The following is a 22,412-nucleotide window of genomic DNA, read 5'->3' as shown; positions in this document are numbered from 1 at the left end:
CCGGGACCCCGACCTGCTGAACCCTGCCGCGAGCTCCGCGGGGCCCAGCACCCGAGGACCCTTCCCGCAGACCAGGCCCGGGGCCGCCGACGGCCGCGCAGAAGATGGCAAGACGACCCCTCTGCGCGCGCCCCGCACGGACCTCCGGGGGACTCCGCTGCCCCGGCCGCGCCCAACCGATGCTGCCGCTACCTTTTCCTCGGGCGGTGCGTCCGGCTCGCGGGCCATCCTCTGCCTTAGCTCCGTCATGCTGGAAACACCAGCGCTTCGTCGCTGCGGCCGAGTGGCGCAGCCGCCGAGGCCGGCAGCTCAGGGCGGGCGCGCGCGGACTCTGCTCGGCCAGCCCCCCGTCGCCTAAGCAGCGCGCAGCTTCGCAGGGGCTCCCGACGCCACCGCAGCCCGGCCGCCAGCCCTGAAACTTGGCCCCGCCCGGTGCAGCCACCGCCCTTTCACCCGGGCAGAGCGCGACCAACCTCCTCCAGCCCAGCCCCACCAACTCCTTTTCTCGGGAGGGCCCCGAACAAGCGCGCACGCGCACCGCTGCCATCACAGCCCCGGAACTACACCAATGGCGCGAATCCGTCAGGGAGGCGGGGCGGGGGCGGGGGCGGGGCAAGCGGAGAGGATCGGAGAGGCGTGCATTGGATAGCAGCCTAAGAGGGCTGGAAAAGGCGTGCTTTTCTGAGGGGGACTACTCGATGGGAGCTCGGGAACTGGAGCCCGTGGTCTTAGAGATAACAGGTTGCTGGGGGCCATGGGCTGCAGCCCCGAGCCTCCAGCCGGCCTAGTGCTTGCTGCCTTCGGCTTTTTGTCTTCAATAGCCAGGGCTCTTCCCTCTCACTGATAAGTAGACGCTTGTTAGGCCCTGAGCGGAAAGGCCTGGGGAACGCACCTGTGTAAAAGGAGGAGATTACGTGATAAGGAAGTGAAAGCCAAACTTAAGTCTGCGTTGCTTTGCCAAGTTATCTTCTATTTAGTGAGCGTTAATTATGGGCTGGGCACGGAACTATGTAGTCTCTTTAATGCATCTCATTTAATCTGTACAACGCTTGGAAATGGATATGATTTTTATTTTACAGCTAGGGTCTTCCACGGTTATTCAGCTTTCTTTTCTCTCTTCTGGACTATTGAAGGACATTTTTGGACAGGAATGCTGCCTGCTTTGTTCACAGCCCAATCTCCTATGTACCAGACGCATCCCAAGTACCTATTTAATAGATTTAAAGTTTCTCCTGAAAGAAAATGATTTAACCAAGGTCTCACGGCTAGAAAGTGCCCACTAAGAATACGAACACAGATCTGTTACCAACGCACTCTTTAACATACTCCTGGCCTTCCTAAATTCATTGTTAATACCTGTGTTGCTCAGCATTGCCTTCAACAGTTCCTGTTCACTGCCTTTAAGTGATGTAAAACAAGTATAAGACAGGGCCCCTTCCCTTAAGCATATTGTAATTTAACAAGGAGAGAAATTTGCACACATAGGAGCTGCAATTTTGTGTTAGCAATTTTGACCTGAACTGTAAGGTTTGGGGAAAGTAGTGGGAATTCTGAAAAGGGTGTTATATTTTCTTGATTTCTATAAAAGTATATTCCCAAGTGCCTATAACACTCCTTCAAAGTGACAATAAAATAGGTATAGAGGAACACTGAACTCAGGGTATGCTTTGTTCCCTATTAACGCACAAATACTTGTTTTTTTTAGAGAAACAGACCACCCCCTTCAGGCCATAATTTATTTAGAGAAAGCTGTGCTCTTTTGTTTTATTTGTCTTTTGTTTTAATCTTATTTATAAAAGTAAATAACATAGGACTTCCCTGGTGGTCCAGTGGTTAAGACTCCAGCTCCCAATGCAGGGGACCTGGGTTCCATCCCTGGTGGGGAACTAGATCCCGCATGCATGCCGCAACTAAGAAGTCCACACGCTGCAACTATGAGCCTGCATGCTACAATGAAGATCCCGCGTGCCGCAACTAAGACCCGGCACAGCCAAAATAAATAAATAAATATTTTTTAAAAGTAAAAAATAACTTATTTTTAAAAAGTAAATAACATGCTGATGGTAATTTTAAAACTCTTTTAATCTGTTGGAGACTGTCTGACCACCATTTTGACTAATGTCAGTGATCACTTCTTGAAATAAAGACCAGACACTTCTTGGGTAAATTAAGCAAGGTTTATTATCTAAAGGATCTAGAAGGATGTCAACACCTTTAAGACAGGTGGAAGTGTTAGTAACCAGATTCTCACCTTTATGGAACATATTTGTGAAAGGTCACATCCGAGTAAGCATCACATCAGTCCTCCTGGAACCTCAGCTGTTTGCTTTGAAACACAGCCTAACTGGAGAACCAGTGCACGTAGATCAGAGTTTCAGAACGCACAGTATAATTACTAGGGTAGATAACTCCCTACAGTTTGGCCCGAACAAACTTCTTATCTGTCATACTCAGCCCTCCCAAGCTAATGGAGCTCAGACCAGGTACAATTCTGAAGTCGGTACTGTGGTAAACAGGGATCAGATATTCAGACCTCTGGAAGTCATGTTAACAGGTATTTAGGCAAGCTTTAGAGCCTCTCCCTCAACTGTAGGAAGAAATTAAAAGTAAAAAATTTCCCTCACCTCCAGCCCAAAGAAGAATTTTGTTCTTTTACATTACGTTACACCTCCTCCTCTACCCCTGATTTTGCCCTTCAATAGAAATACCTCATAATAATAGAATACTTCATAATAGCTCTTTCCTCTAGGGTCATTTCTTCCAGGCTTGTGACATATCTTGTATATGGTGATTCTTTTCATTGTACTCCTTCTATTGCACTCCTATACATATACTTACTATATGTATAGGATTAGTATAGGTAACTAGCATGAGATTTTTAGTCCCCCAGAGTGTGCAGGCTGACGCAAGCTCAGCATAAGTGGGCAGGTATTGCTATAATTATTATCATTCTATAATAAAAACACCTCCCACCTTCTTGATAATTTGAAAACTGCATTGGTACAAGTGACAAAAAAATTCTTCAGTTCCCCGAATAGTGTTTTTCCTCTCTTAGAGGGGAAGAACTGTCAATAAATGAATTATTTAAACAATACATTTTAAAAAAAATTGTCCATAAACAAAAACAGACTTGATCTGCTCTTTTTCTTGTCCTTCATATTGCCTTTCTAGATCTTATCTTGACAAGTGTTCTCAGAAAGCTAAAACTTCTTATTCAGTTTAATGAGATGACATGCAAGATGGAATTGAGAATGGGCTAGGCAGAACTGTATAACATCTTAAAGTTTCAAAAATACAAATCCTGCATTCCTACAAACTTGTAGACCTATTAGATTATTACACAGTCCATTTAAACTATAATTTCAGTCTTCTCTCTGACAAAGCATAGGTCTTACTTTTTCAAACCAACAGTCTATATGGAGGTGCAGGTGGCTTTAAGCATAAATATTCATCAATTGATCACACATGCTGAAACAGTACTTTTCAGTCCTAATTATTTATTAGAATTACCTGGGGAGCTTCTAAAAATGCCAATGGATGGCCCATCCTAGACCAACTAAATAAGAATCTCTAGAGATGGAACCTAGAGGAAATAGGCTTGTTTCTTTCATTTTGTTAAGCTCTCCAGATGAGTCTAATGTGCAGCCAGGAATGAGACTCAGTTTAATATGTGATTATCACCTTGTAAAGAAATTTGCCAGAAATTATATTAAATAGTTCACAGCATTTTTCTCTCCCAGCATGCATTAACATTTTCAGACCAACAATACATGTTTGATGAAGAAATTGTGGGAAATGCAGAAAAGCATAACGAAAAATATTAAGATCATTTGTGGTAGCATCAGCCATAGATAATTACTGTTAACATCCATATTATTGCCTTTTTATTCTATTTTCTGTGCACTTACACTCAGATATAATAATTTTAGAAAGTTGGGATACTATTGTTTATACTGTTTCATAACTCGACGTTTTAACATCAAATGCCCTTTGAGAACGGTACTTTTTTTTTTTTTTTTTTTTGCGGTACGCGGGCCTCTCACTGTTCTGGCCTCTCCCGTTGTGGAGCACAGGCTCTGGACGCGCAGGCTCAGCGCCCATCGCTAACGGGTCTAGCCGCTCCACGGCATGTGGGATCTTCCCGGACCGGGGCACCCGTGTCCCCTGCATCAGCAGGCGGAGTCTCAACCACTGCGCCACCAGGGAAGCCCGAGAATGGTACTTGAAAAGCTTTATAGTATTCCATCTTACAGATTTACCATAATTTACCTAACAAAGACCATATTGTTAGACCTCAAGTTTATTTCCAATTTCAGGGGAATTGTTAATAATTCTATAAGAAACATTCTTAAACATGCCTCATCGTGGTAAGTAACTCTGATTACTTCTTTGGGAAAAAAAAATCCTATAGATTGAATTTCTGTGTCAAAGACTAAATAAAAATTCCAAGGATTTTCATACATATTTCCAAATTCCCACTGGAAAAATTATACCAATTTATACTCTCATCTTCAAGTCATGAAAGTACTCACTTCCTTATATCCTTCCTAAGAAATGGGTGTTAACACAATTTTTATTAATTTGGTAGATTAAAATTTTATCTCCCTTCAATTTATGTTTCTTTGCTTATTAATATGCTAACCATTTTTCATACATTTACTAAGACTGGACCTTAGGCACTAGAAGCCAGGGACCTCTGGATTTTGTTTAGATACATAAAGTGCCCTTTTATTCAGTTTGAATTGGGTTCTCTGTTGTGGAAACAAAGTATATTAACCAACACAAGTTTTTAGGCACACTGAAGTTTTAAAACTTATGTAGTCATTCCTATGTTTTATGGGGTTTTTTTCCTTTTATGTTTAGAAGCCCACAGCAAGATCTCTTAAATATTTACCAAAATATTTTTCCATTTCTTATTGGGTTTACATTTATTTGAATTTTAATTATTTAATCTATCTGGAAATTATTTCAGTAAACAGTTATTAGGAAGAGTCTATAGCTTTACTTTTTCCTAGAAGTTTAACGAATTGTTTGGTCATAATTTAATTCATTCTTTTTCTCACTGATTGAAATAGCACCTTTACTAGTTGTTAGAGTAATCCTCTTAAAACCGAAATTGGGGACTTCCCTGGTGGCGCAGTGGTTAAGAATCCACCTGCCAATGCAGGGGACACGGGTTCGATCCCTGGCGGGGGAAGATCTCACATGCCGCGGAGCAACTAAGCCCGCGCGCCACAACTACTGAGCCTGCATGCCACAACTACTGAAGTCTGCTCGCCTAGAGCCCGTGCTCCGCAACAAGAGAAGCCACTGTGATGAGCAGCCCGCGCACGGCAATGAAGAGTAGCCCCCACTCTCCGCAACTAGAGAAAGTCCGTGAGCAGCAACAAAGACCCAACACAGCCATAAATAAATAAATAAATAAATTAATTTTTAAAAAAACAAAACAGAAATTGTCTCATGCCAAAGACCCTTTGATAACTTTCCTTTTCACTTATAGAGGGTTTGTAAAGGGCTATAAGATCTCAGCCCTGACTCTCTTTGCAACCTCACCTTGCACCACTCTCCCCATTGTTCAGTGTGTTCCGGACACATCAGTCTTTGAGTCCTATTGTATGTCAATTACATCTCAATAAATGGGGAAAAATACTTATAAAAAAAGCTTTGAATTTTAAAACAAACTACTACCTGAACACTTTCTAAGCATGCTGTCCTTTTAAAACATGTTATTCTTTCAGCCTAGAATACTTTCTCCCACTCTCCAAACAGCTAGTTTCTCTGGTAACCTGCTACCTCCGCAGAAGGCCTTCCCTGACCACAGGTCATAGCCATTCTTAAGTCATGGGTGGAGTTTAATTGCCATTTAAAATACCTTCAAATCAACACTTCGATTTGGCATTAAACCAAAATATTATGTAAGCAGAAAGCACAGAAACAGAGTAGTAGAGTATACATTCGTTATTAGTGAAGCAAATGTTTCTCACTGGAGGAATGAATACATTCCACATTTTGCAAAGGAACTGAGACACTAAAAGGACCTGGAGGGACTTCCCTGGTGGTGCAGTGGTTAAGAATCTGCCTGCCAATGCAGGGGACATGGGTTCGACCCCTGGTCTGGGATGATCCCACATGCTGCAGAGCAGCTAAGCCCGTGTGCCACAACTACTGAGCCTGTGCATCACAACTACTGAAGCCCGCATGCCTAGAGCCCATGCTCTGCAACAAGAGAAGCCACTGCAATGAGAAGCCTGAGCACCGCAATGAAGAGTAGTCCAGCTCACCACAACTAGAGAAAGCCCGTGAGCGGCAACGAAGACCCAACGCAGCCATAAATAAATGAATAAATAAATAAATATTTTTTTAAATAAATAAAAGGACCTGGAAAGGAAAATACCTACAAATAGATGAAACCGTTGTGTTTTGATATAAAGATGTATGCAAAAGGATAGTTGATTATACATAAAGGAAGTGCTAGTATCAAAATTTACAAATGGGTGGCAGAGACTTGGAAGAAATTCCAGAGACAATAGAGGAGCACTCTTAAGAATGCTGCATCATCCACACCCTTGACGACAGAGTATGATATATGGAAAAACAGCAGTATCAGTAACTGAGTGAGAAACTGAATGTGAAGATATATTACAAGTGCTTTAACCAATATATATATAGTGTGTACATATTACGCACATGAATGATACATGATACAAATGTTTTTAAAAGTCTAAAAGTTCTTTTGATAATTACAAAATAGACATTCTAAATGATAAATCATATGATAGTTTGACATTTTATTTTCTTGTGCTACATAAAATGGGGCATCTTACAATTGAAGGTACCTTAAATTCAGTGCATAGATACACCTAATAAAAGCGCTAGAGGGAGGGGCTTCCCTGGTAGCGCAGTGGTTGAGAGTCCGCCTACCGATGCAGGAAACACGGGTTCGTGCCCGGATCCAGGAAGATCCCACATGCCGCGGAGCGGCTAGGCCCGTGAGCCATGGCTGCTGGGCCTGCGTGTCCGGAGCCTGTGCTCCGCCGCAAAGGGAGAGGCCACAACGGTGAGAGGCCCGCGTACTGCAAAAAAATAAAATTAAAAAAAAAAAGAAAGTTCTAGAGGGAGAGAATAGAGTAGAGAAAGGCAATTTTTGAAGCCATAATGGTTGACAATATTCTAGACTTGATGAAATACATGAATCTTCTGATTGAGGAATACAAAATTTCCTGAACAGGAAAAATAAAACTAAATCCACACCAAGATACACGGTAGAAAAACTAAAGAATTCTACAGACCAAGGTAAAATATTAGAAGCAACTAAAGAGAAATGCTGTAAACAAAGCAAAAAAGAAACAAAGGAGGGATATTTATAATAATAAGATTATTAATATATGAAGTGCTCCTTTTAATCAATAAGACAGTGGTCAAGAACTATATGAACGATATCCAACTTGCGCCAATCTTTTAATACACAAACTGAAATTTCCATATGAGCACAGATTTAAAAACGAGATTGCTAATATCTATAGAAAGAAAAATTAGGCGAAATGAGCATGCTCGTAGTTTTGGCTGAAATGTAAATTGCAATCTTTTAGAAGTCAATTTAGTAACATTAATCAAAATTTTAATGTGTATGCTCTTCGATCCAGCAAAACTTCAAGGAGTTGCCCAAATTACAAGCACTTTTTAAGTTAGTTACATACGTAGGATATTATGCCATCTTTTTAAGAGGTGCTGATATAGAAAACATGTACCTGGCATAAAATTACACGCTTTATTAAGTACTTTGCAAAAGGGTCTACGGTATAAAGTCATTTGTTTTTTTAAAAAAAGTATATTTGTAGAGAAAATAAAAAAGCTTAGAAAGTTGCATACGGTAAATGATACGAGTTTGGTGTGTATGTGGCGGAGGAGGTTTAAGAGCTGGTGGTCAAGACAACTCTTTAGGCTACAAGGTGGCTCTTTCTCCTAGCAGGCTGGATTTGCGTTTCACTTTCGAGGCCGGAAATTCCCTACCCCTCAAGAGGGAGATGAAGCACCACAAAGACGCAGTTCAACGACCCCCCCCACCCCCACTATAGGCCTGACCTTCACAGTCGGCCGGATTTTTCTAACGTCCGGTTCCGGAACGTGACAAAAAGGCGGGGATTCCCGCCGGTCGCCTATCAGCCGGCCCTCAGAAGGCGCGGCGCTCACGCCCCGTCCCCAGTCCGCACCCTCCAATAGATGTTAGGGGTGGGGCGGACTTCGTGCGGAGCGGGTACACGATTGGCTCTGTAGTCTCTCCGCCCAGGCAGCAGGCGGGGCAGCGTGGTGACGTCTCCGCGAGGGGCGCGGGGTCGTAGCGCGCGCTCGCAGACGCGGCAGTATTAAACTGCTGCAGGCGCGGCGGGCTGGTTGTGGGCTTCCTCCGTCTCAACCGTTCGTGAGTTATTTCCGTCGCTCGCTCTCATCTTCTGAAGCCTAAGCCGGCTATACCTTCCTCCTTTCTTCCGCCAGCAGCCGTGTCGTTGCGACTCCGCCACCATGTTCGAGGCGCGCCTGGTCCAGGGCTCCATCTTGAAGAAGGTGCTTGAGGCGCTTAAGGACCTCATCAACGAGGCCTGCTGGGACATCAGCTCGAGCGGCGTGAACCTGCAGAGCATGGACTCGTCCCATGTCTCTTTGGTGCAGCTCACCCTGCGCTCCGAGGGCTTCGACACGTACCGCTGCGACCGCAACTTGGCCATGGGCGTGAACCTCACCAGGTGAGCCCCTAAGCAGCGGATAGCCGGGCCCTGATCCACCTCCTCTGGCTCTTGGCGGGAGCGCCTCCGGGACGGGCCCTCATTGGCTGGAGTGGGCCATCTGCGCCTTCTCATTGGCCTGCGGCACTAGTGGGGCGGGACCCAAGCGAAACGCGCGGTTCGGAAAGCCCGCGCTAGCTGCAGCGCGAACCGGCTCTTTCCGCGCCAAAGTCACAAAGCGGGTGGTGGCGGGAAAATGACGGACTTCTTTGCGGTGCCAGGAAAAGACTGTTGCAGAGCTCTTTGGTCATTAAGGGCAGGCGGCCTTGGATGACAAACCTTGGTCCTGATTGACTTTAACTGCTTTATAATGTGTTCTAGTTCATTCGCCCTAACGAGCGACAAGAGTATTTCTTTTACTACAGAGTTGCGCTGAGCACCCCAAGATCCCGGTTTGAGGAAAATTTATCCCAGGGCAATGCTTTCAACTTTTGACCACTACCTGTCTAGTACATACACATGTTTAAATCTTAAAGCTTGTGAGAAATATTTACCCCTACTACATACAGTGTGTTTTAACTGGTTTATTAAATCGTTTTTAAAGATCGTTGTCCCAATAATTAACTTCACCCACCAAAGGGATTTGCAGTTCATAAAATACTGCTGTTTTATTTATATCCAGAAGTGAAATTGCTCTTGGTGGAGGGGGGGCTGTTTAGTTTAAGTATAAATACTACCAGATTGCATTCCAAATGGCTGGACCGGCTTACACATCCTAACTCACCAATTCGGCAGATGGTCTAATGGTTAAAAGTGGTACCTCCTGGTTTTAATTTGTTGATTTTAAACGCTTTGTTCTTCTGTGTTCTAGCATGTCCAAAATACTGAAATGTGCTGGCAATGAAGACATCATTACACTAAGGGCTGAAGATAATGCGGACACCTTGGCACTTGTATTTGAAGCTCCAAGTAAGTCGCACCCTTCTACTGACTTATGCTAGAAGAAATTAAAATGTAGTGTCAGTATTTCCCAAGGCTGAGAGAAATTTAAGATAATGTTTGTGATGGCTGTAAAATATACCTGACATCTGTAAACTTACATGTTCTTCTTCAACATTTGGTTTCTTTTGGTAGATCAAGAAAAGGTTTCAGACTATGAAATGAAGTTAATGGATTTAGATGTTGAACAACTTGGAATTCCAGTGAGTATCAAAGTTTCTGATTGAGCATACTGTACAGTCTTGAAAGTTACATAAGATATATTAATATAATAATTTAAAGCCTATTTCCTAACAGAACTTTTTCTGTATATCTGCTCATGCATGTTCCAGAGTGGGGTGTTTAAGACTGACATATTTGTCATTTTATTAAGTTATGGAGTTCTACAGTGGCTCATTGGTTTGAATTTATTTCTGCCGAGTGAATATTTACATTAACCTCTGCATCTTTTTTTAAATTATTATTCCTAGAGTGCTTGATTTTTTTTTGGTTTTTTTGTAGATCTTTATTTTTTTAATTTATTTTTGGCTGTGTTGGGTCTTCATTGCAGCATGTGGGCTTTTCTCTAGCTGGGGAGGGGGGCGCTACTCTTCATTGCGGTGCGCAGGCTTCTCATTGAGGCGGCTTCTCTTGTGGAGCATGGGCTCTAGGTGTGCAGGCTTCAGTAGTTGTGGTACTCGGGTTCAGTAGTTGTGGCTCATGGGCTCTAGAGTGCAGGCTCAGTAGTTGTGGTGCACGGGCTTAGTTGCTCCACGGCATGTGGGATCTTCCCGGACCAGGGCTTGAACCTGTGTCCCCTGCATTGGCAGGCAGATCTTAACCACTGTGCCACCAGAGAAACCCGAGTGCTTGATTTTTATTGAGAGAAGATCTTAAAGCCATTTTAGCAGAAATTCATTATGGTTAGGTTTATCAACATCAAAAGTGAGAGGAGGTGTTTGGATGTTTAAAATGCCTAACATCATATTCTCTTGTTTTGGAAAGCAGACCTGTTTGCGCCATCATCACTGTATGCCATACCCTAATGGCCTCTTGATTTAGCCCTACTGTAGGGTGATTAGGTGGAGGCTCTTGTTCCCGGGATAGTGCATTTACTGTTAAAAGTTTAAGCTCTAATTTGTTTTCTTAGTATGGTTATTTTTACAGCATACTTGTTTTATATCTGCATTTATTTTTTGAGTGGTTAGAGTGTTAAGAAATTACACAATGAGTGATATTTCAAAGTAATCAGAAAATCTTGAATTCTGAGTTCTTGTTTAGATGCTGAGTCTTCAGAAAGTGAGGGTGCCAAATCTTTTATTTCCATGACATTTAAATTTCTCTGTTTTGGGGCTTCCCTGGTGGCGCAGTGGTTTAGAGTCTGCCTGCCGATGCAGGGGACGTGGGTTCGTGCCCCGGTCCGGGAGGATCCCGCATGCCGCGGAGCGGCTGGGCCTGTGAGCCACAGCCGCTGAGCCTGCACATCTGGAGCCTGTGCTCCGCAGCGGGAGGGGCCACAGCAGTGAGAGGCCCGCGTACCGCAAAAAAAAAAAAAAAAAAAAAATTCTTTGTTTTACAGGAACAAGAGTACAGCTGTGTAGTAAAGATGCCTTCTGGTGAATTTGCACGTATATGCCGAGATCTCAGTCATATTGGAGATGCTGTTGTAATTTCCTGTGCAAAAGATGGAGTGAAATTTTCTGCAAGTGGAGAACTTGGAAATGGAAATATTAAGTTGTCACAAACGAGTAATGTTGATAAAGAAGAGGAAGCTGTAAGCAGTTTTTAAGTAAACAAAATACCTTGAAGAAGAATATTAGGTTATATCTTAGTCTGCTAAGGCTTCTATAACAAAATACCATAGACTGAGTGGCTTCTAAACAACGGAAGTTTATTATTCACAGTTTTGGAGACTCGGAAGCTGGCAGATTTGTTGTCTGACGAGGGCCTGCTTCTTGGTTCACAGACAGCAGCCTTCTTACCTGGTGGAAAGGGAAAGGGAGTTCTCTGGGGTCTCTTTTATAAGGGCATTAATCCCATTCATGAGGGCTCTGCCTTCCTAACACTAAGCACCTCCCAAAGGCCCCACCTCCAATACCACCATATTGTGAATTTGGCTTTAACGTGAATTGGGGTGGTGGGGGGGCCACAAACATTCAGTCTTTAGCAAGGTAATTGCTAAAATTAAAGAAAGCTCTAAAGAAAAACAGACAGAATTTGCATTTCCAAGTAACTAATATGTGAGAATTGAAACTTTTGAAATCTGCAAGTGATCTTATAGATGCCATCTAACTTAAATTTGTGAGAAGGGAATGCAAATTTAGTGCAACCTTTATAAACTGTAGAACAATGGGTTTGTGTATCAAACCCACACATACTCTTAAGGATAGGCTTGGGAGGCTAGCTTTAGCTTTCTGGAGGTACTTACTATGTTTTTACCAAATAATTGAGCAACCCCGTAGGATCTAGTTGGGGGTAAAATCTAGCTGTTGTGTAATCCTTATATTAACTTTTAAATAAACAGTTTAAAAATACATATATTAGTAACAAATATATATTAGTAACAAAACTCCAGGGGCTGATTCTTTTCTCCTAAATTACATTTCACTCCCCTGCCAATCTTGATTTTTGTTCTTCTCTCAAATGTTACTTAACCCATAGGGAATTTTCTGGCGGTCCAGTGGTTAGGACTCCGCACTTTCACTGACAAGGGTGTGGGTTCGATCCCTCATCAGGGAACTAACATCCCTAAAGCCGTGCAGCTAGAAATTTTTAAAAAAAGAAAAAATTCACTCATAAATATTTTAATTTATTCATAGTATAAACATTTTATGACATCTAAGAAAATTATATTAAGGAATTTTTCAGTGTTCCTACTTCCTTGGTTATTTCAGTTTGTTTGAATCAAGATTTTAATAAGGTCCGTACATTACAGTTCATTGAGATACGCTCCTTAAATTTCTTTTAGTCCATTGGTTCTCTCTTCAATTTCGTTTTCCCTCTATTACAATTTTATTTGTTGAAGAAACTAAGTCATTTGTCAATGTATATTAGAAATGAATGAGTTGCAGCTTTCTTGATGTTTTTCAGTATGATGAATCTTTTTGTTTTCTCCCTAAGGTTACCATAGACATGAATGAACCAGTTCAGCTAACTTTTGCACTGAGGTACCTGAACTTCTTTACAAAAGCCACTCCACTCTCTCCTACAGTAACACTCAGTATGTCTGCAGATGTACCCCTTGGTAAGATAATAAACTTGTTGAATCTTGTTTTGTAGGTAGTGTATGTGGTACTTCTCAGTAATTAATTATATTCCTGTTTTCTTTCAGTCGTAGAGTATAAAATTGCTGATATGGGACATTTAAAGTACTATTTGGCTCCCAAGATCGAGGATGAAGAAGGATCTTAGACATTCTTAAAATTCAAGGAAATAAAACTAAGCTCTTTGAGAACTGCTTCTGAGATGCTAGCACATACTTAAGTCTGTTTTGTCTTTGTACCTCTGAGTACATATGTAGATATTGTTTTCTGTAAATAACTTTTTCTTTTCTCCATTCTCTACAGTTTGTTCAAAAAGTAAAGTCCAAAGTCAAATCTGGTCTTGTTAACTGAGTAACAACTTTGCCTTACCTAGGAATACTCCTTATAATTTTTATAAACAAAAGGGTTTTGACTCTAAATGCAGTTTTAAGTATTGTTTTCAATTTAAATAAAAGTCATTTGAATTTCAAACATCACAGGACAGTGCCTTCATTTGGACCACGATGGTTGCAAGTATCCTAGAGAATTCACAATTCAAGCAGCTCATGTAAATGAGCTTATTGTTTCAGTCTAGAGCAGGTTGATATGACATTAGATACAGTGATAAAAAGTATTCCAGATACAGCAGGTGACAAAGTATTTTGGGGGATTTATTTGCCAAACTTGGTATTCTGACTTGAGCTCAAGAAATGAAAAGGGGAGAGTAGAACAAATATATAATATTTTGTCATTTTTGCTTGCATTTACAGAAGCTTAATGTACCCAAAGTTCTGTCAGCTTTATAAGACTAGCATTGTTACAGGGCAGTGTTTCATTAGCCTAGGGAGCCTTGTACAGGAGTCTTGGAAGTTTTAGTAGATCTGATAGGTCCCAAGGAGTATGTTTGTGCAAAAATAATTTCTCTAGCGTAAGTAGCCTTTTGTGGGGACTTATTCCCTTAAAGGATGAAGGTGGCTTAATTCCATGGATGTTGGATTCAACCAAGAAAGTGAAAAAGGCCCAGCAGTAATTGTGCTACAAGGTCACAAGTTGGCATGCTGCATATTGAGAATTCCTTTATTGTAGTCCTCTTTTTCCAGTGTATTTTGTGTTTGGTGGATTAAATGACAGATTTCTGTCGTACTTGCAGTGACGGTAGAACTCACTGTATCCAGTAGGTAACTATTCATTACCTTTCTGTGTGCCTGGGGTTGGGGAAGGATATTGGCTGCAAAGGGGCCTGATGGAAATTTCTGGAGTGATGAAAATATTTTATCTACATTGTGATGATGGCTCCAAGACTATATGTATCTGTCAAAACTAATCCAATTGTACTTTATCATATGTAAATTATACTTAATAACGCTCGACATTTTAAAAAGTTTCACGTGTTGCAAAATGTCCCTTGTGGCCAGACCTCTTGCCGGGGTAAGGCCTGAAGACGAGGAGCGGGGAAACTGAAGCGCAAGAATGTGGGGCTACTCCAGAGTTGCGGGTGGGGTACAGGGCGGCAGAGAACTGCGGCGCGGCCCGGGAAGGCAGCCTTCCCTGGGCATAGGGAGACCTGACAGCCCCTGCCTTCAGGGAGCTTCGCCGGCTCGGCTTCCGCCTCTCGAGGCGCCACTGAACTCCCTACACTACCCTAGGGGCCGGAAAGAAACACGTAGCCGGCTAGCCCTGGACCTGTGACCCACGCAGCCCGGTTAGCTAGGCACTCGCCCGCCGCGGCGGAGGTGGTCGGCAGCCAGCCCAGCCCACAGCGCCTCCCGAAACCCCACGGGGCCCTAGCACACCGGGCACACGCCCGAAACCGGACGGAGAGTGGAACGAGGAGGCGTCGCTCCCGGTGACGCCACGTCCGGCGCGCTGCCTTGCGACACGCCATTTCCGGCTCCCAGCTGGTCTGGGGTGGGGACGCAGTGGTGGGGCGTACTGTGAGGTCTCTGGCTCACCTGCTGCGAACCGTGAGCTAGCTGTCTGCGCAAGGGCTGCCGGGCCCGGGCTCCGGTAAGGCGTTCGTGCGGCGGGGCGGGAGCGGAAGAGCTCGACTCACGTTCGCGGCGCGGCCCAGACTGCGCTATCTGCCGAAATCAAGCCCCGAGTCCTCGGTGTGGAGCGTTCGTCCTCCCGGGGCACGGCTGGCCTTTCTCCAGAAACTGGATTTTGTTTTCCTTCTAAAATCATGTTGATCCTTATTTCTCTTGTTGGCTCGCTCTGGAGACGGGCAGGGAAGTAGTGTGTAGAGGCTCGTAGTGCAAGGCACTGTGCTAAGTGCTTTGCTGATGCTTTCAAAATTCTTGCAACATTCAAGTGCTGAGGATATTTTGGGGTTGCGGTGAGGCTGGTAAAAAAGCCTGTTGGGAACTTGGGCTGGTACCCGGAAAACATTGATTTACGTTTTTCCTTTCCCCTCTTTTAGAATTATTGCTCTTTGCTACCAATAAGCATTCGTCTCCCCTCTCCTGCACGCCGTGCGCTTTTTTATGTTTTGATGCGGTGTATGAAGTTAATGTCAGAGTATGTAAACTATTTTTTTAAGACTAATACAAATCAGAGGTGATTAAATGCTCTCAAACCGCCCATTATTGGTAGTTTGGACTTTAAGTTTTATAGAATTAAATTTAGATTATCGTGTAGTCGGGATCGCAACACCTAAAAACATAGTATTTGACGGAATTTGATCTAACCCTTTTAGAAAAGCATGTAAGTAAGCATACTCTTATTTTTTTAATACTTGATTTCTGCTCCAGTATATAATTACTAAAAAGGGACATGAACATTTAGCACCAATTCCTTTATAATGCTAGTTAGTTTAGGTTGACTGTGGGCCACTTAAAACAGCTCATTAATATTCAGTATTAAGTATATATAAAGCACTTAAAACAGTACCCGTCACTTAATACTAGGTAATTGTTAACTGCCATTATAATGATGATGATTATTTGCAAAATGTCATACCAGAGGAAGGCCGGTCTTTATGTTTTTTTTTTTTTTATGTTGCCCTATTGAAATACTTAATTTTCTTTTTTTAAAGATATGTTTCACTTTTAGAAATCAAATAGTTTCATGATTAAAGTAGATTTACTTGTTTCATTCGCATAACTTTGTGATTTTATGGAGGAAAAGTACACAAATTACAAATGTTTTTTCAATTTAAATGTCATTGTTTTTAAATCTTACCTACTGTGTTTAAACTGGTGACATAATAACCGTGATCTCATTACTATAGTCAGCTTTGACTATTTTGAACAAAAACCAGGTATTTATTCAGGGTTTTTTTAAATTTGTTTTTAATGTAGCTGTAGAAGTAACCTGGAAAGTGCAATCGCTGCTTTCAGTGCTTGGGGTGGAGCAGAGAGGCAGGCAAATCAGAGGACACTGGTACAACACTGGTAGCCAGTAGCTTATCCAAATTTACAACAAGAAGTTTTACAGATCTTTTGTATTAAAAGGATGATATCTATCAGAGGGAAATAGGCAAAATGCTGATGTGAATGTATTCCATTTCCCACCCTCTCTCCTCTCTCCCTGACAAATAAGAGAATCCTTGAGTATATGCTCCTCTTGCTTTTTCTGGAAGCAGGGACGGAGGACAGGCAATACTATACTATAGCAGAATGGTTGAAATGTCAGATGGACTTGGATTTAAGTCACCACCCTTTCACCTACTCGCCGTGTGACTTTGGAAAAATTAGGAGGCAGAGAAACATTGGTGGCAACATAAACATGAGGTCTGGTTCTTGGCAAATGTCTTGATTCTTATTCTACCAGGACAAACCATAGTAGATGCATAATGAGAATGCTTTCACTTGTCAAAGGAATATCAGGTTCTAAGAGCAATGGAGCCTAAATTGCCAGTTGCTAGTATGACATTGCAGCCCAGAACTCCAATACGTATAACAAACACATTGTTGTAGCCTGCAGACAATAATACTTTTCTTTGTTTTCAGACTGTAGCTGTGTCAGCGTGTTATGATGCCGTCTCGTACCAACCTGGCTACTGGAATCCCCAGTAGTAAAGTGAAATACTCAAGGCTCTCCAGTACAGACGATGGCTACATTGACCTTCAGGTAAATGCAGAAGGGACCTGATGAGATTGGCTGGCTCTGTTTCTGCTGAGTTAGCAGGGAAACCTTCCAGGTAGAGGTTTTGCTCACTGTCCCTAGATATTAGAGGGAGCAGCAGGAAAGAAACTCTGCTCTGAGATTTTCAGCCATAGCCTGCAGAAGGAAGGACCTTGGCAGAGCAGTTTCGAACCAATATAAATATTGTCTAAGAAATTTTAGTTGTAATGCCAGAGTTCAGTAGTTGCAAATTCTATTTAGTTAATCTGGAAATAATCAGATTGTCTTTTGTTAAGTAGAATCAGTTTGTTTACACTTCAGTCAAGACCAGTTCATCTTTTAAGGGAGAAACTAACTGCTAAAGCCAACAGATTGTGGGAATCTTCCTTCTTTCCTGATGTCATGAGATCCAATTTATTAAAGATATTCTTTGTGACAAACAATAAGTAAAACAGAGAATATTTATTAAGTTTGTGTCCTACCCTGATCATTGTTTATAAAATAGTTAATGGTGTAGCATCTCCTTTTACCCACTTCCCTTTAGGTGGAACCAGGACCGAAGAGGAAGTGGCAGGAACCCATCCTTTTAAATATAAACAAATCAATTATTCTTTGTACTTTTTGGACCCACACTTGAAGGAGAGAGTTTTGGGGGTTTTTTTGTTTTGTTTTTAAGTGCGTCTGGAAAGCTTCCAGTCAGTTAGGTCAGACACAACCATGAGCCAAACCTTAGGAATTTGTTTCTGAATCTTAACCTTGAATTGAACTTGTTAATAAGGCAGGTTATTTGTCTTGTGGGGCAGGCAACTAATGCTTTAGGAATAGTTGTTTTTGTTTTTTTTTTTAAATTTTTTGCGGTACGCGGGCCTCTCACTGTTGTGGCCTCTCCCGTTGCGGAGCACAGGCTCTGGACGCGCAGGCTCAGCGGCCATGGCTCACGGGCCCAGCAGCTCTGCGGCATGTGGGATCTTACCAGACCGGGGCACGAACCCGTGTCCCCTGCATTGGTAGGCGGACTTTCAACCACTGCACCACCAGGGAAGCCCGAAAAAGTTTTTTTTTAAACCTTTGACTATATGCCAGCTTAACTTTGAATGCCAGAAATCACTTATTTTCTTTCTTATTTTCCAGAGCATGATGTACACTCTTAATCCCTGTAGATTAGTACAGCCTTCCATGTGCCAAGACATGTTTATTAAAAACATGTCTAATCAATGAATGACCGTAAAGTATCTTTTGTTTTTGTAAGAAAATAATTTTTTTACGGTACAGTGAATGGTCTGTGGAATGAGACTAAAACGAGAAAGAATAACATTCTGGGACTCCCTCCCTCAACTTACTGTTAGAGCAATAACTAGACCTTCATCTCCTGCCAGTCCTTTTTCCTTTCTCTCCCAGAGCTGCATTGGGTAGTAGGACTTACTTCAGGACACACCAAGATTGGTTCCTCTTATCCTCTCTGCTTTAAAGTGTCTGAGCCCTGGTGTATTCATAATGCTCTTCCTTGTCTGTTTTTGTTTCTCTTTCAGTTTAAGAAAAGCCCTCCTAAGATTCCATATAAGGCCATTGCGCTTGCTACGGTGCTGTTTTTGATTGGCGCCTTCCTCATTATCATAGGCTCCCTCCTGCTGGCAGGCTATATCAGCAAAGGGGTAAGCTGAGGGGCTTGTGGGATTGCCATGAGATGTTTAAAATGTGAGCCAGGACTCACATTTTTATATTCAGTATATTCCAGCAGAAAGGAGAAAAGGGTTTCTTTTTTTAGATTTTGTTCTCAGATAACAAGACATATTTCTTCCTTTGAGCTTCAACAAACTTCTCCCACAGTTCCTATGAGGTGGGTGTAGCAGGTAGGCAAATTTTCCCTCTGAGATGTTGGGCAGTTTTCCCACCATCTTAGTTTGGAACAGCAAAACTGAGCCTAGCGTTGAGGATTTCTGACTGATAAAGGCTATAACTGGAGTAGAATGCTGTTATTATAACTTTGCAGTTATACTGCTGTACTTAGTGTTTGGGGAGAAGCAGTGAGGCTTATATAGGTCTGGGGCCACTGACCAAGCCAGGACTTTTGGCTCATGGATCAGATCTTTCTTAAATTGGATTTGGTTGGAGTTCCTATTGAGCTTCAGTGTGATACCTTAGTAACCTAAAGTAGTTTTTGGTGGTTCTTTCTTTTGGATTGTATACAGATGCTTATACACAGCGTCTAAATTGTTTTAAAGTAATACTGACCATAGTTCACATCTGTTCTTCAACACACACGAGGCCAGGGGATGATGGTCACATTGGTCTACAGAAGGAACAAAGCCAAGAGCTAAAACTCTGGGCATTATCCTTGGAACTGGGAATATTAAACACTGTCACAATAAAATGGCTACATTTGGCTTTTGAGACCTGTATCCAAGTTGCCTCAGGTCCTAAACTATTATGTGGCCACCAGAGGCATACTTGGTGCCATCTAAATTTGAACATCTAACTTCAGGACTGTGCTTCAGTTAACTTTCATTGCAGCATGCATTGTTAATCCCAGGGGTATAGTCAAGGTTCTATTAATGATGTGAAAATTTAGAGTGGAGGTGAGATCCACATGCAACAAATATCACTTCACCTTGTGTGGTTTGTAAAAGACTACTTTATAAATAAGGGTAAAGGTGTTAATTAAGAAAATCACCCATAGATTGTTTTGGTTTTTAGTTTGGGGTTTTTTTCACTATTATTGCAGACATTTCAAACAAAACAGAAGTAGATGGAGTAATATGAACCCCCACCGTGTATCCACAACTAGGCATCAACATTTATGAATGTTTTGTTTCATCTATCCCCAACTTTTTTTCCTGTATACTAAAGCAAATACCAGATTTACATTTGCTTGTAAATCTGTAAGTGTGCATCTCTAACAGTTTTTACATTAATCTAGGGGTGTTGTCTTGATACCATTTACCTGTTTTTCTATTCCTCATATTTCTTGCATGCTGTTAGATTTAGGGACTTGCTTAGATTTAGTTCTACTTTAGCTTTGTTTCAGAAAGAATATTTCATAGGGGTGTTGTGTATTTGCTATTGCACATGGGTTCTCAAACTTCAGCATCTATCAGAATCACTTGGCAGACTTGTTAACACACAGGTTCCTTGACCCTGCTCCCAGAGATTCCAGTTTTGTAGGTCTAGGGTGAGGTGTGAGAATTTGCATTTCTAACAAGTTCCCCGGTGATGCTGGTGTTCCATGGACCACATTTTGAGAACCATTGCTATAGCATTACATTAGGAGGCACAAAATGGTTGTCCTAATTTTTAGTTGATATTAAGATTGATTACTGGGTTCAAGTGTCTTCAGCCTAATTCATTTATTATAAAATGAATTACCCTTTTCACTAAGGAATCCAGCTCTATCATTTTCCACGTTTGTCAGCGAAAATTCTTCTGGAACTTTCTCAAAACCATTATTTGGTTACCCTGAAATACAATAGTATAGTGAAGGTAGGAAAAATGTTTGATTATTTCTCTTTAATTATCAAATTTTTATTAAAATACACCTAGCAACCTCAAAAGGTAACCAAAGAATTGTTAGTATCACTGTAAGCTTATCATCTTTTTACATATTTGTGCTTCAGTCAACTGTAGTCTATATTCTTTTTAACATATAAATTGTCCCATATTTGGTCAATAGGAGCCTCTGCAGGTTACTCCTGTCTTTTTTTCTTTTTTTTAAAAAAATATTTCTTTCTTTCTTTATTTGGTTGTGCTGGGTCTTAGTTGTGGCAGGTGGGCTCCTTAGTTGTGGCAGTTCATTGGATCATGCATGTGGGATCTAGTTCCCTGACCAGGGATCAAACCCAGGTCCCCTGCATTAGGAGCGTGGAGTGTTAACCACTCTGCCACCAGGGAAGCCCCCTACTCCTGTCTTTTAAAGCTGACCTGGGTGAGCCTTTGATAGCTTTCTTGTTTTCTGGCTCAGCAAGTTATCCCAGGCCCATCTGTACATTCCCTGCCCCCTCAACTCATAAACAGCAATTTCTCTAAGGAGCTCTGGTTTCTTTATGGGAAGTAGATATCTATGGTTGAACATGGATAATTTCTTTATAATTTTTAGTACTTTGTAGTTTTTCTGCAATTGATAAGGAGGCAAAGAGATGTAAATCTTTTGCCTTGGTAGTGTATTACCAAAATAAAGTGCTCTGAAAAGTATATGATAACTGATCCATGGATTGGACCCATGGCTTTATTTTATTTTAAAATTTATAACTTGCATGGTACTGATGTGTTTGCCTCCTTCTGCCACCAGGGGGCAGACCGGGCTGTTCCCGTCCTGATCATTGGCATCCTGGTGTTCCTGCCAGGATTTTACCACCTGCGCATCGCCTACTACGCATCCAAAGGCTACCGGGGATACTCCTACGATGACATTCCAGACTTTGATGACTAGCACACACCTCAGCCCTGAAGAAAAGAGTGATAGATGGGACTGAGCCCAGCTTTAAGACATTGAGCAGATACTATGGCTAAGGGCTAAGGAGTTCTGCGATTTGCAGATGTTTAACAAAACAGTGGCCAGATTTTATGGGTCCATCCTAAAGATGTTAACTGAGCTTACAGCTATCCATGTCATCAGGACAGTCTCTATTTTTCATCTCCTGGCCCTGGCAAAAGCTCCTGACAAGTTTTTCCACATGAATATGTATCATGAAAAGTAGCAATGTTAATTGTATGGGAAAGTGGGAGGTTATTCTGTAGTGGAATGTGTTGCTGCCACCACCCTTTTTAGAGTTGAGCATTCTTTTAAATAGTCCTCATTGTTAATATGTTCTTGTGGCAAATGGAAGAACACAGTATGTCAGATTTCTTATTACTAAGTAATTTATTTTGAAAATACGTAAGTGTCTTATCCCCATACTCTAACTTTGTGTTCTAGTGTAAAACCGTGGTAAAATCAAGTATCAGTGTGGTGCATCTCTAATATTTTTTACTTGCTTTCTTATTAACAGCAACTAGGAATTTTTTAAACCTCAGCAAATTTTCAAACTGTAAACACATTCTCTGTTCACCAGTCCTTGGCCAGCTCTGATCTGGTTCACTGACAGGTTGGCCAGCATATAATTTGGATCATTCTGCCCTTTGTAAATCTAGATGTTCTGTATATCATACCTTTAAGGACGAGACTTTTGGCTGTTTCCTAAGGAAAAAATGTAGATAAGTGGTTATTATTTATAGTTTTTAACCCTGTTGTTAGCACCTCGTATTATGATGTCATTCTGCTGAAGATTGTAAGAACTGGCCTGGATCTGTAGAGGACAAGACTGCCTTAGTTTGATTCTGTTTCCTAGCTTGCAAAAAGTGGCTTGTATTCAAAAGAAATTAAAATGTCAAAATCTAAATCCTAGACTTAAAAGATAACTTTAAACCTATTTTA

The 22,412-nt window shown here is 41.8% G+C and overlaps 4 protein-coding genes across 5 annotated transcripts in view; 3 read left to right on the top strand and 1 right to left on the bottom strand.

Moving 5' to 3' along the window:
* The window catches only part of CDS2 (CDP-diacylglycerol synthase 2), a 63,440-nt gene extending 62,926 nt beyond the window's left edge, over positions 1-514 (bottom strand). Inside the window, exon 1 of the mRNA XM_004276445.3 lies at positions 193-514. Coding sequence (XP_004276493.1) covers positions 193-249 — 57 coding nt within the window. The 5' untranslated portion in view covers positions 250-514. The remainder of the gene's footprint in view (positions 1-192) is intronic.
* Positions 1-22,412, top strand: part of SLC23A2 (solute carrier family 23 member 2) — a 339,540-nt gene that overhangs the window by 72,467 nt on the left and 244,661 nt on the right. The gene's annotated exons all lie outside the window — the stretch shown is intronic.
* On the top strand, positions 8,321-14,324 carry PCNA (proliferating cell nuclear antigen). Its single transcript, XM_004276444.4, has 6 exons — positions 8,321-8,741; positions 9,592-9,689; positions 9,855-9,922; positions 11,278-11,472; positions 12,819-12,942; positions 13,030-14,324. Exons 1-6 carry the CDS (start codon positions 8,521-8,523, stop codon positions 13,107-13,109), a joined length of 786 nt encoding a protein of 261 aa, XP_004276492.1. The 5' UTR covers positions 8,321-8,520; the 3' UTR covers positions 13,110-14,324.
* TMEM230 (transmembrane protein 230) lies at positions 14,792-22,377 on the top strand. Of its 2 annotated transcripts, none has more exons than XM_012535455.3 (4): positions 14,792-14,947; positions 16,891-17,011; positions 18,535-18,657; positions 21,288-22,377. In XM_012535455.3, the coding sequence occupies exons 2-4, from the start codon at positions 16,913-16,915 to the stop codon at positions 21,426-21,428; spliced, it is 363 nt and encodes a 120-aa protein (XP_012390909.1). In that variant the 5' UTR covers positions 14,792-14,947; positions 16,891-16,912; the 3' UTR covers positions 21,429-22,377. The 2 variants fall into 2 exon arrangements, with proteins under 2 accessions (XP_012390909.1, XP_033296173.1); XM_033440282.2 differs by lacking the exon at positions 14,792-14,947 and adding an exon at positions 14,969-15,124.

Source organism: Orcinus orca, chromosome 16 (assembly GCF_937001465.1).
Source record: "Orcinus orca chromosome 16, mOrcOrc1.1, whole genome shotgun sequence".
Lineage (NCBI taxonomy): Eukaryota > Metazoa > Chordata > Mammalia > Artiodactyla > Delphinidae > Orcinus > Orcinus orca.
Note: the sequence above shows the minus strand (reverse complement) of the source record. Positions and strands in the feature narration are given on the sequence as shown.

Excerpts from the sequence above, each read along its gene's own strand:
- TMEM230 (XM_012535455.3), top strand. The coding sequence starts at position 16,913 with ATGATGCCGTCTCGTACCAACCTGGCTACTGGAATCCCCAGTAGTAAA. Across the intron at positions 17,012-18,534 it reads ATGGCTACATTGACCTTCAG|TTTAAGAAAAGCCCTCCTAA; the intron begins GTAAATGCAGAA and ends TTTCTCTTTCAG. Across the intron at positions 18,658-21,287 it reads CAGGCTATATCAGCAAAGGG|GGGGCAGACCGGGCTGTTCC; the intron begins GTAAGCTGAGGG and ends TTCTGCCACCAG.
- PCNA (XM_004276444.4), top strand. The coding sequence starts at position 8,521 with ATGTTCGAGGCGCGCCTGGTCCAGGGCTCCATCTTGAAGAAGGTGCTT. Across the intron at positions 9,690-9,854 it reads ACTTGTATTTGAAGCTCCAA|ATCAAGAAAAGGTTTCAGAC; the intron begins GTAAGTCGCACC and ends TTCTTTTGGTAG. Across the intron at positions 9,923-11,277 it reads TTGAACAACTTGGAATTCCA|GAACAAGAGTACAGCTGTGT; the intron begins GTGAGTATCAAA and ends TTTGTTTTACAG.